The sequence below is a fragment of the Podarcis muralis genome, chromosome 6, assembly GCF_964188315.1.
Source record: "Podarcis muralis chromosome 6, rPodMur119.hap1.1, whole genome shotgun sequence".
Lineage (NCBI taxonomy): Eukaryota > Metazoa > Chordata > Lepidosauria > Squamata > Lacertidae > Podarcis > Podarcis muralis.
The window spans coordinates 70,917,952-70,931,117 of NC_135660.1; the positions used below are offsets into that span (position 1 = coordinate 70,917,952).

Here is a 13,166-nt window from a genome sequence, read left to right on the forward strand (position 1 = left end):
TGCATCCATATTGCACAGGAACATAGGAAGGTGCCTTCCTATTGGTCTATCTAGCTCATTATTGTCTGCACTAGCTGGTGGTGGCTCTCTAGGATTTCAGGCAGGATTCTCTCCCAGCCTTACCGGACATGCTGGGGATTGAACCTAAGACCTTCTGCAAGCAAGACAAATGCTCTACCACTGAGCTATGGCCCTTCCCATCTATGACATGTTGGGGAAGGCCTTCAGAAAATCACCCATCTCTCTGGAGGGGCCTGTAGCCCATTAAAAGCAGAACTTTCCCAGCTCTTTATTACAATCTTATTCAAGCAAGTGTAATAGGGCTAACTGATACAGCATTGTGGCAATTTCTCTTTTCCCCAACCTTGTTAATCCCCATCAACTAAGCAGAATATTATCTTTTTAAAAATCGGTCAATTCTGCAAAGCAAAACAACAACGGTGATGCTGTGTACTCACTGTGGGTGTAGTTTGTATAAGGTGCCATCCACACCTACAGTGGTTTTTAAGTGCTCAAGTTTTCTGTTGTCCCGTATCTTCTCCACTATAGCGGCCAGGCCAGCCCCACACAGCTGGGCTGCTCTCTTGGAAACGGAGCCACAAACTTCCTTTACAATGATACTGTCATCACAAGTGCTGTCAAGCCCAAGCTGCTGCAAGATTCTTCTTACTTGAAGTAGGACAAGCCGGTCACTGCACTCAGTCAAAACACAACAGGCACTTCTGGTTAGGACACAGAGCTAGGGCCAAATGTACTGGAAGGCAGCATTGGTGTAAGAAGACACAAAGTCCTTTGCAGGGACACACTTTTCCAGCACTACTCCCTCCCATCTGTGACCATGCCCCTACTTTTTCCTAAATAAGTCAATAGATGAAGAAGCAGTGAGTGAAGATCTGAGACAGGAACAAGGTGGGGGAATAAAGATCTATTTCAGGATCTGCTGCCCCTGTGGACACAGCCACCAGTCACCTCATTTTGCCTCATGGGTGGGCCAGCCCTGTGTCATGTTATGAATTGGCAATCATCATTACCTTGTTCAGACTAAACAGGGAATTATGATAAATAACTAAAGATTTCCTTGTTTCCTTGCTTGCACCTCAAAAGGAGGAGAGAAAAGGCTAAGAGCATGGGAAAAACATTTCTTGATACTTTGGCTTATTCAGTCAAGATTTAAAAGTCTGAATGCAGACATTAGTTTAAAAGCAGGATGCTACTATTTTAGCTCTCCTGGGTGAAATGTACTTTTCAAAATTAGCATCATCCATGCTCACTCAATCCAAGGGCATAAGGAATAGCTGCTCATTTCCACCCCCTCCAATCTGAGGACAAAGCAGAAAGGATCACTTAAAGTTTATGAATCAGCAGTGCAAACAGTACAGACTCGAAGTACTTTACTGCTGAAAGCAGTGTGATACTGATGTTTGAAATACACTGGGTTCATTCACACCCAATAAAACCCAAGTAAAGTTGTTCACTGTAGAACTGCAGATGGCCCTGAGTAACAGGGTTCAGCTTCTCAGTCAACCAACACTTCTTTTTCCCAACTGTATTATTTTCTGATGATGTATAAAATATTTACAAAGCTGCAATCATTCAGCTGCTTCTCACTAGTCTGATATGTGTGAAAGTGGCAGGCGGTGGGGAAAATACTCTATTAGTACAACACATTGTTTTACCTTTCAATCTGGGACAGGAATTTGGTTTCAAATATTCCTCTTGTTCTCAGCCGCTCTGAAATCTGACCCCGGAAGAGAAGTCCTTGCTTGGTCAAGTCTATCAAGATCTGTCTCACTATTTCACCCAGATACATTCCACTCGTCATTTTCTCATACCTTATATAGAAAAAAGAAAAAGGATTTGGACAGCATTTAACACATTTTCAGCTACCTATGCAAAAATGGGGCCTGGGATATAGTCTGTGCATACCACATTCCTTTTCTGAACATGTGCATTGACTCTTAGGATGGAAATAAACATGACAGCAACAGACTCATGCTTTGTAAGGTGTTTTAAAGTGGGATAGCGGGGGTGTTCTTAAGTGGAAAGATTACTCAAAGTTCATATATGCCTAGGAATGGAAGAAACTGTGATTTCTATTCCAAGCTGTGCTCATCACAATCAACAGTTTCCGTTGCACTGTACTTTGGTTTCCACTAATTGTAATAACATTCACCTCATTGTCTGCTACTTAACATACTTTACGTAACTTACATTCGTTTCAATGTCAAGGAAACATCAAAACAATGTAAAAAGGTTATTACTGTTGTACTGTTTGTGGACATAAAAACAGCTGTGATGATGATGTGAACAAATTCCAACTGTGTTCACTTGAGTGATTTCTATTCCTGACTACACATGAACACGCAAACTACTATTTCCACCTCCTTTTCTAATAGAATTATCTGCCATTCCTACATACTTCCTGAAGACATTGCAATAGCAATAAAACGCCGACTGTTACCTCTGTTCTCCAGGATTCAATGACCCCTCATCCACTTCTTTGTCATATTTTGTCCTCAGATTATCTATGCAGCCATTGTCGCCAAATCCTCCCCATTCTGTATTGATGCACATTTTGCCCTCATCTCCTTCTACAATTTCTATATTACGCATGTCTTCCATGTAGCAAACATTACTGCCTGTCCCTGGAATGAAGAAAGAGGCATGTGTATTTTATTCCTTTAAAGCAACCACCAGGAATGAAAGACCTGGGGAATGAAAAAAACATTTCCTAGAAGAAGTTTGATTTTTTTCTCTAAGTGGAAGGTAAAATTTAGGGGCTAAAAGTAGGGGCAGGTGAATCTGTCAACTTCTGTTTTACTCACTCAGCTTCTCATGTTTCTAGTCTTATGTTCAATTCCCCACTTTAAAAAAACAACACTAAGCGCTTATGAAAATTCAGCAGCATTTCACTGTGAATTTCTCATAACAGACATATCTTTGCAAGCAATGTTAGTATACACAATTTTGCAAAGCAGTTTTCCATTATGTTTTGCATGTTGGTATTCTCTTTTCAATAATATATGCATGTAAACACACACTTTACTGCAATATATACATTTCTGTACACATTACATGGCTTTGCAAAATTCTGAGTTGTGCGAATTTCAAACAGCGGCTATGTTTCAGTTTGTATATTGTTTCAAAAAGTGTGACTTGGGTAAAGGTAAAGGTACCCCTGCCCGTACGGGCCAGTCGTGTCCGACTCTAGGGTTGTGCGCCCATCTCACTTAAGCCCTGTCCGGAGACACTTCCGGGTCACGTGGCCAGCGTGACGAAGCTGCAGCTGGCGAGCCAGCACCAGCGCAGCACACGGAAACGCCGTTTACCTTCCCGCTATAAAGCGGTACCTATTTATCTACTTGCACTTAGGGGTGCTTTCGAACTGCTAGGTGGGCAGGAGCTGGGACCAAAAGACGGGAGCTCACCCCGCCGCAGGGATTCGAACCGCCGACCATGCGATCAGCAAGTCCTAGGCACTGAGGTTTTACCCACAGCGCCACCCGCGTCCCTGTGACTTGGGTAGGGTTACCTTTAAATGCGAACTAAATCAATTTTATGCCCTATATCTAGGTAACTAAGGTTCATATTATAACTTGGGATGCAGTGTATACCTCATACCACTAGGTGGCATGCAACACTTTGTAGTTTCCCTTTCTCTCCTCATCTGTATTGCTCATAACATTATTAGTTTCCATCATTCCCATCAAGGCTCACTGTAATTCCCATCATCTATAATTTCCACCACGCCTGACTATTGGCCATGCTGACTGGGGCCAATTAGAGTCCAATGTCATCCAAAAGACCAAAGGTTCTCCCCTTCTTGCCCACAAGAATCCATCCCCAGAAACAGCAAGTTGACCAAGATTCCATCTCCCAAAAGATTTTAGCATATCATTTCACTGTTGGTTACAAATCTTATTCTGTCACACCCTGGAACATCCATACACAAGTGTTACAGGATTGCTTTTTACCTGCAATGAGGCCGATTTCACAATTTGAGTCTTCATAGCCACATGTCATCATTGTCCCAACTGTATCATTTACCACTGCTACAATATCCAGATCAAATTCCTGAAATAAAAAACTGATTTTGTGAATGGGCAAAGAGCGAAAAACAAACAAACACATACACACCCTTTGATGTATCGTGCACTAAGCACTAGCTTTATACTATCTATCATCATGAAAGCACAATAAAAAGGATATCCGAAGGAGTCCACAGAATGAAACCAACACCTTTGAAAACATTTAGAGTATTTGCAGCACCTAGTGATAGAGCTACATTTGGATAACTGAGATTCAGTTCTATACTACTGTCATAGCAAGGGACTGGTGCTTGAACCTTTGGGAGATTTCCCCACAATGGTACTTACATTCCTTCGTTTGATAGCTTCCCTGAGCATATCAACAACATCCTCTCCTTCACAGTCTGTTGCCTTGAACCCTTTTGTCCACCCAACAAGAGTTCCCTAAAGTGGGGAAGTCATACAATCAATAAATGAAAGATGCTTACACCAAGAGGAGAAAAACAGGTAGAACACTTAAAAGTTGGATTACACTTTCAAGAGGAGCTTGGTTCAACATCTTGCATTTTGGGAGAATATTAAAATACCAAAACGCTCCCTTTCTGATAGAGGGGGATGCTTCAGGGAACAGAGCAGGAGGGCTATACACTCTGTCCTTGTGGGCTTCCTGCATCAAGCAAGAGTCTGAACAAGGTTATCTCTAAGATCCCTTCCAAATGTACACTCTCTGGCAAAAGAGAGCTTGCCAACTCCCAAGGCAGCCCGTTACATACTTGGCATTGGAAAGTTTAAACCAGTGGTACTTCACGGTATGCCAGGTGCCATAAGTAACTGGCTGGCCATGGCTGAAGCAGAAAGCTGGATGTTTTGATTACTTCCTGCATCAGCATCCCTGATGGAGGTGCAACACTGGTATCAGAAGTGGCCATGCAATTCAAACTGACTGCCACTCCTGTTATTGTTGCAACACACAAAGCCTATGACAATATAGAAGTGGTTTTTCAGTGTAGTGGTTTTTCAATGCAGAAAAAAAACATATACATTGGACCCAATCTGAATTATTGTTTTTTATTCCACACATCCTTAATAATTTGCTTTAACTCTCCATGAGCATCAGCAGCCTTGTGTCAAGCATGCCTTGTCCAAAGTAAATCTGCCTAACTGCGTGTAAGAATGAGATTGTTTTTTGTTTAACACATTCAATTTTATACACTCTCTGGTAAAACCTGTGATAAAACTCTTGTCAGTCCACAGGGAAGGGAAGGGAATAATAAAATAATAATGAAATGTTTCTATGGAAAATTCTGCAAAGATTAAGACAGATTAAAAGAGGAAACAAAACAGCATGTCAAATCTCAGCTCCCCTCCTTACCTTATCAATACATGCTTGTCTGCAGGGGAAGGAAAAAGTAAAGCCAAGAGGAAGTCGGGCACCCTTAATGCCCATGTACTCCAAAAAGTCTGCAATGCACTGGACAATGTGATCAAACAGCTAGAAGGGAAGAAAGAGAATATTATTGGAGTTCTTGGTGCTTTATGTTTGTGGAGTCGAGTCAGAAGAAGGCAGTGGAGGACAAGGACTGGGGAATGTAGAAGGAAGGTCTGAGTGGGAGGTGGAATGGCCAAAGGCTTGCTGGGGGTAGCTTAATTGTTTGGCTTCGGCTGAAGGGACAAAGGAAGAACCAATCTGCACTGGGGGGGGGGGGGGGAGAGAAGTGAGGAGCAGCTTAGCATGTTGGTCTCTGGTGAGTGGCAGGATCACCAGAGGGAAGATTTCAATAGCAACACAGCAAGACACACCTGCACTTCAGTAAATCAGTAAAGGGTGTGTGTTTTTTTTGGGGGGGGGAGTCCTCAGTTACAGCATTAATGGGACTTACTGGGATGGAGAGAATAAAAGAGCAGTTTTGCTAAACACTTTCATAAGGTAAGTAAGTGCTTCCTTAAAGCTATCTTAATTTAACATTAATAGCTGGATATTGTTGTTGTTGGCATCTATCTGTCTCAGGAGACATTGCATGAGTGCGCCTTTGGGGTGAGGTCAAACTCAAAGTAGCTGGGGATAAGCTGTTGGTATTTAAAGTGACAAGAAAGTGTATACATTTAAATATACTATACTATCTTAAAGTAACCAGATAAGCTTGTGCACTTAATAATCTTGTTGCAAATAAACGTAAATACTTTACGTATAATATCTATATCTGATTGGCTTTGTATCATGCCTGTACCCCATAGTCACTGGTTTATTGGTAAGTTAAGGGTTCAGAAGGAATAAGTGAGACTGAATGCTGTCAGTGGCAAGGGTTTAGGAGAACCACTGGAGTGGGAATTGCGTTCTGTTATTACAGAGTAATAAGTAAATACCCCATTCCCTCCACAGGTTCAATAAAAATAAATAACTGGCTTGTTTTACTTTACCTCTTCACCTGTTCCCTGCATAATTTCCAAAGGAATGGCAAAGATTTTATTGTACATTCGGACTGATTTGCTTCTTCCACTTCTGATTTTTACAAGCAAAACTCTGAAATTTGTTCCCCCAAGATCAAGGGCCAGAAATTTTCCATTTTCTGCAACAGAAAAACCAGCATTTTAATCTGACTGAAGTCTTCCTTCCTAACTGTTGGACAGAAAGGCTTCTGGAATTTCCAAATCAAACTTGCTGACTCTGAGCTTCTTGTTCAAAAAAAATATAAATCACTTTTCAAACATGTTCACTGCTTTCTGGGCTTCCTGTGACCTTATCTGTTGTTTTTATTACCTCCTCTCTCTCTCTTTTTAAAAGCTTTTTATTTAATTTTTTGTTACGTCCAAGCACATGTAAACACCGGAAAAACCAGGTCAGTAACAGAGAAAAATACAGAGTTGTGAAATAAAATAACAGCAAACCAGTGTACCAAACTACAATCTTGTTTCTGGAATATCAGATGGTATAACCATAACAAGGAATGAGAAGCTGGGGGGATATGGGAAGGTCCCCTGTCAATATAGTCAAATAAGCGAAATCAATCTGCGTCAACCTTCCCCTTCGTTTTAGATATGCTTTTCTGTGTTCTTACCTGTTCCATCTGGTGTTCCATAAACAAATGTGGGCAGCATTTTCACAGTGGCTACAGGATGCGTTTCTTTCTTCAGGCCATACTCCAGTTCTGCCCTCATTCTGTTTTTCACACCTATGAGGTTCTCTTTGGTTATTTTGAAGAGGCTCAAGACCTCGTTGATCTGTTTGCGCTGAGATAAGAGTCTGCACGCAACAGCAGTTACCATCGCAGCCCCTTTCCCACTGCCACTCTCGGACAGCAGAAATCGAACGTCACAGTTGGGCACCAGCCTTCTGACTACTTTATGGAGACGCTTAGCATACCTAAAGCCAAAAAGGTCTTTTAAATGCTTACAAATATTGTGTGTACAATAATACAAGGGAGCACACACCATTACGCTAAATCGCTTTCTCCCTTATGCCGCTTAGGACTTTCACAGATCCTTTCACAAATCCTTTTGATTCAAGTCCACACAGTTCATGAGCACAAAACAAAAGATCTCTGATTAATCAAGTCAAAGGCCTACCTGCTCCCTCCTCTCAGCATCCTGTTTCCCTCATTAGCCAACCAGATGCCAATGGAATACTACTACTACTACTACTACTAATAATAATAATAATAATTTATTATTTATACCCCGTTCATCTGGCTGGGCTTCCCCAGTCACTCTAGGCAGCTTCCAAAAAAATATTAAAAATACTGTAATACATCAAACATTAAAAGCTTCCCTAAACAGGGCTGCCATAAGCAGGGGCAGACTTCCATAATTTTTCAGAAATTTGTGCCCTGTGTGAGGCCAAAATATGGCACCATCAATGGTTCTTCTCACTTATGGATCATCTCAATTTTGCACCCCCTCAGCTTGGTGGGTGCAAGATCCATGCCAAAAGCAGGACGTGTGAAGGAAACAGAATGGCAGAGAACTGTCCACAGACTTCCCTGGCGATAACCACTGCCAGACCATTCTTCTGAAGTTCCATAAGATCTTATTTAGGCTAGTTTTTTGCTGACCAAGCGGTGCCAAGTGCAGGGCAGTTTTAATCAAGAACCAAGTAGAAAGCTTTGCTAGATCAGAATATCAAACAGTGGCCAGCCAAATATCTGTGGAAAGCTCATCAGTTAGGCATTCATAGCAATAGCCATTTGCTCAAGTTTGACTACAGCATCTGGTAACCAGAGAAATACTGTATCAAGTTGTATCCCTTCTACTGGTGCCCTTCTACTGACAGAAGGTTCTTTGATCCAGCAGATGCTTATGTCACTATAATGGCAAAGGAGGCACATTTTTGCCAATTCCTCACTGCGGCCTCCACACCATCCTCCATGTTGCTTCTGAAGGGAGAGGAAAATCAACAAAAAAATTGCCCCTCTAACTCCATTCTGCCAATGGAAGCCTCCACTAGATCAGAGAGTCTTCCATCAGTAGACAACATTATGGGATACATTAAAGTTATGTATAGCTATCACAGCCAGTAAGTGTTGACAGCTCATGAATTTTTCTGACCCTCTTTCAAAGGCAACTTGGCTCATAGTCATCATGATTGCTAGATGACTGCATACCCTTAAATTAATTATCATATGCAGATGAGCAATGATAATTTCCCCAGGCATGACCACCCTACCTACTTCGATGTGACTTACTGAGGGTGTATCTTATACAGCGTCCCATCAACTCCCACGGTCGTTCGGAGCCTTGCAACCTTTTTATTTTCACGGAGGCGTGTGAGTATCGCTGCCAAAGCTGCAGCACAGAGATTTGCTGAGCGAAATGAAACAACAGTGCAGACGTGCTGAACGGCAATGCAGTCATCCTCCGATGGAGCCAGGCCCAGTTCCATCAGAATTTCTTTAGTATTGCTCAAGCCTTCTTTGTACCTAACCCGAAACAAAGGAATCAGAAACATGCCTGAGGAAACCACTTCAGCTTTTAGTAGTGAGAGGGAGACAGAGGTGAACCACTTTCTGAATGGAACCAGTAAGCAGGCCAGAAATTTCTGAAAGTAGGTGGTCATGTGTCCTACTTTGCAGAGGACAGTCCCCTATTTGAAGGCAAAGTCCTCTATTCTATCAGAAGGGCTACCTGGTCCAAATCGAATTAAAGATAAAGACTGCATATACACTATACATTTAAAGTGTGTTGCTTCCCCCAAAGAATCCTGGGAGCTGTAGCTTACCCTACATAGAGTTACAGTTCTCAGCACCCTTGACAGACTACAGCTCCCAGAATTCTTTGGAGGAAGTCATGTGCTTTAAATGTACACAGCCAAGAAACCATAAGAAAAGAGAGCAGAGGCCTTGCAGTTGCCCACCAGCAGTTTCTACCTGGTCAACAGACCCTTGGCCACCATCTTCCCTACTGTCCTGAGATGTACTATGTTTCTATTTAAATCATGGTAATTTCTAAAGGTGCATCTATACATGCCAATTAGTACATGCAGATTACATGCAAAGCTGTGTCCTATTTTTTGCAGCAACATGTACTGCTTTTGTGTGATTGACTGCCCACTCTATCTGAAATCTCATCGTACCTGGTCTGATCTATGGAGCAAGAAGGAGGAAGAGGCTGCCCTAAATAACATCTGCAAGCGTTTGGCCTCACCAAAGCAGAGTAGCTTTGAAGGCAGAGTAGCTGCCCAAAATCAATGCTTGCACAAATTGTAGAACGGAAGCTGCACTTACAGAAAGCTCTCTGATGGACAGATTAAAGCCTCTTACTTTTCCATGGCAGCAATGTGTTTTGTCTCAATCTTGCCCTTGGTGCAGAGAGCTGTTGACAACTTCCCGTTGAAAAGCAAACCTTCCCTTGTCATTTTCAGAAGGATAATTCTTACGAGTTCTCCTAAATACAAACCACTAATCATCTTCTCAAACCTGCAATTCAACAGAAAGCTGTTGTCAGAAAGCATCAAGGGCATTTCATGCTTTCTAATAAAGAATTACATTTACATTTCTTGGAAGAAATCCAGTAATTTCCCCCAAAAAAAGGAGAAAAAACTGTTCCTAATGACTCATTTGTAATATTAATCCTCTGTCTGGAAACGCTCCCTATTAAAATCATTATTGTTATAATGATTACCTATTGCTACTACTGCTACTAAAAGGTAAAGGTAAAGGTACCCCTGCCCGTACGGGCCTGTCTTGCCAGACTCTAGGGTTGTGTGCTCATCTCACTCTATAGGCAGACACTTCCGGGTCACGTGGCCAGCGTGACAAGCTGCATCTGGTGAGCCAGCGCAGCACACGGAGACCCACAAAGGATTGTGGAAAGAAAGATGGCAGCAAAGGACTCTTTATTCTTTTACACCCCCCCCTTCCTCCTCTTTGCAGTTAAGTTACTGCTGGAATGGGGGAAGGACTCAGAAAAAACTCCCAACTCAGAAAACACACACTGCGCCACACACAATTTATTTAACGTGGGCCATTCAGCACCCTTCTGTGAAAGTACAGTTAGGAATGTGTTTGGGGTCAGAGAGAAGGGCACTGTCCTCCCGCCTACCCCAAACAATCACTGGAAGGATACTAAACCCCTGGGGATTTAGGATTTAACCAGATTCTTGGCCAAAACACCCCTCCAAAATAGTATCAATGGTGCTTCACAGTACTTGCCTGCCACTTAATATATTCAATGCTACTTCTGTCCCAGTGTTATTTCATGGTTGTTTTGAGATGGTGCACATGCCTAAATATCTACATTACTGGAAAGATGCCTTATCCCAAGCTGATGACTAAACTTACAATTGTTTTCCAGGATTGAAAGAGCCCAAATCAATCTCCTTGTCAAACTCTGTCCTGATGTCATCCAGTGATGCGTCATCTCCAAAGGCTCCCCATTCAGTATTGATGCACATCCTTCCTTCATCACCTTCCACTAAGTCAATATTGCTCATTTCCTCCATGTAGCAAGCATTTGTGCCCGTTCCTGAGTCCAGCGGATTCATTTTGGAGGTTGTTGGGAGAAGGGAAGGGGGGAAGAAACACATGGAGATGTGTAGACTTCATAATAATAAAAAAATTGAATTGAATTTTTCTAAGAAAAAATAATTTTTGTGCCTTGTGCAATGCCACATGGGCTCAACTGTTCTACACTCCCAGAACACTCACTTTATCTTAAGCCAGATTGGCCCTGCCTCTGGTAAAAAAAAAGATATAGAATTACCAATAATGACACCAACTTCACATCGCTGATCATCGTATCCACAGGTCATCATCGTTCCAACTGTGTCATTTACCAAAGCCAAGATATCTACATCAATGTCCTAATGAGGCAAATGCAACATACCAGTAAAGTCAAAATAATACATATTCAGATTCTTACAATCAATAAGAACCACAGTGTTTTCAAAAACAAAATCAGCTTAATACCTAGGGATGGGAACTTCAAAGTGGAGGTGCCTATCACCACCACCTAGAAGTTTCAGACAGACAGACCATTATACTCTGATGAAATGCACAAGTTGATCCAAGTCCTTTCATTTACTTCAAGGAAGGAAAAAACTCTGACATAACAATTTTGTAGGTTTGAATGGGGCAGTTTCTTTTTCTGCAGAGCGCTACATACGGTATGTGCCAATGTCCCAGCTTGTACACCAGAACTGCTAGGAAATGTCAACTTTTTTTTAATGCAATCAGATTATTAAAAACAAATATTAATTCTGAACTTGCCTGGTGTTTTCTGAGGGCTTTCTGGAGAGATTTCACCACATCTGTCTGCTGAACTCCTCTGGCTTTAAAATGCTTTGTCCAAGAAATCAGTATACCCTTGAAATAAAAGAAGAAGCAATTATCCATTAACAATGTGTGCAGCATGGCTTAAAGAGTAGCATATAAAGGAGAAAGAGAGAGCCTATTTTTGTGTGCATGTGTGTGTTATTTTTTCTTTCTCTAGCTTATGTATGGGCTGGTGTAACATATTGACTATAATTTACCGGTAGTTCATGATCTAATGTATTGTTTTGCTCTAATTTTAAATATTAATAACAAATTAAGAGTGTATAAAACCTTAAAACATTTTTAAAGCATCAAATATTTGATTGGACAGATATGCCAAGAGGCAGAAGTAGTATAAAATCCATATATTTGGGGGGAAATACAGAAATTGATTATCTTTGGAGAAATCACTTGAAAAATGTGTTTATTATTATTATTATTATTATTATTAGTAGTAGTAGTAGTAGTAGTAGTATACAGCCCTTCATCCAAAGATCTCAGGGTGGCTCACAGCATAAAAATACAAGATAGAAGCACAAAATACACAATAAAAACTGGAACACATTGAAGAAGGATATAGGGTGTTAATCAGCCAAAGGCCTAGTTGAAGAGGAATGCTTTCGCCTGGCACCTAAAGATGTATAATGAAGGCACCAGGCGAGCCTCCCTTCATCTAAGCATTAATCAAAACTGCATACAAAAAATTGTACACCGGGAGATATATAATGCTGATGAATTTTCGAAAGGATTTAAAAAATGGAAATGAGGAGAACTGACTCGGAAAACAAAAAGCTGAAGGAAACTGAAATTGACAAATTTGTCTATCCCAATGCACTTTCAGGTTTTCCCAAGGCAGAAGGACCCATATTTCCTGCTTTCCGAGTCCCATGCAGTGACTTGTCCTAGTATTCTTGTCTCTGCACAACTGCTATTCCCATCCCATCACACTCTCAGCCCCTGAGTTTTAGAAGGAAAAATTGTACACCTGTTTTATATGCTTAGTGTCACAACCAGCAGATATAATGCACACTTCTGCAAAGCTATATTCTCTGCATAACGAATTCTATACCTTCCAAGCATGGGCAAAGTGGCATTTCAGGAGAGCCCCTGCTGCTTGCTAATGGCAGCTTCTCAGCTCTGGAGCTCTTGGTTAATAATTTGGGAGAAATTCACCCTGGTTACAAAGCCATAAAGAACATTGGTCTTACCTCCTCTAATTTTCTCTGTATATAAGGAAAAGATAGGGTAAAGCCAAGAGGAAATTTCTTATGCTTTATATTCTTTGTCTCCATGAAGTCTGCAAGACAGTCAGCTACATACTGAAACAGCTGCATCAAAATAGGGGGGAAGTGTGAGTTATTATATATTACCTAGTAGAATACAATGCAGGCTC

The 13,166-nt window shown here is 41.4% G+C and overlaps 1 protein-coding gene across 4 annotated transcripts in view; it reads right to left on the minus strand.

Annotated features, from left to right (window-relative positions):
- LOC114597200 (hexokinase HKDC1) overlaps positions 1–13,166 on the minus strand; it is a 28,951-nt gene that overhangs the window by 2,568 nt on the left and 13,217 nt on the right. For all 4 annotated transcript variants that reach the window (XM_028729455.2, XM_028729454.2, XM_028729453.2 and 1 more), the window contains exons 4-17: positions 12,982–13,101; positions 11,729–11,824; positions 11,223–11,322; positions 10,802–10,985; positions 9,782–9,937; positions 8,708–8,941; positions 7,085–7,389; positions 6,447–6,595; positions 5,401–5,520; positions 4,377–4,472; positions 3,975–4,074; positions 2,462–2,645; positions 1,677–1,832; positions 459–692 (exon numbers count right to left, since the gene is read on the minus strand). In XM_028729455.2, the coding sequence (XP_028585288.1) occupies positions 459–692; positions 1,677–1,832; positions 2,462–2,645; positions 3,975–4,074; positions 4,377–4,472; positions 5,401–5,520; positions 6,447–6,595; positions 7,085–7,389; positions 8,708–8,941; positions 9,782–9,937; positions 10,802–10,985; positions 11,223–11,322; positions 11,729–11,824; positions 12,982–13,101 (2,234 nt within the window). The remainder of the gene's footprint in view (positions 1–458; positions 693–1,676; positions 1,833–2,461; positions 2,646–3,974; positions 4,075–4,376; positions 4,473–5,400; positions 5,521–6,446; positions 6,596–7,084; positions 7,390–8,707; positions 8,942–9,781; positions 9,938–10,801; positions 10,986–11,222; positions 11,323–11,728; positions 11,825–12,981; positions 13,102–13,166) is intronic.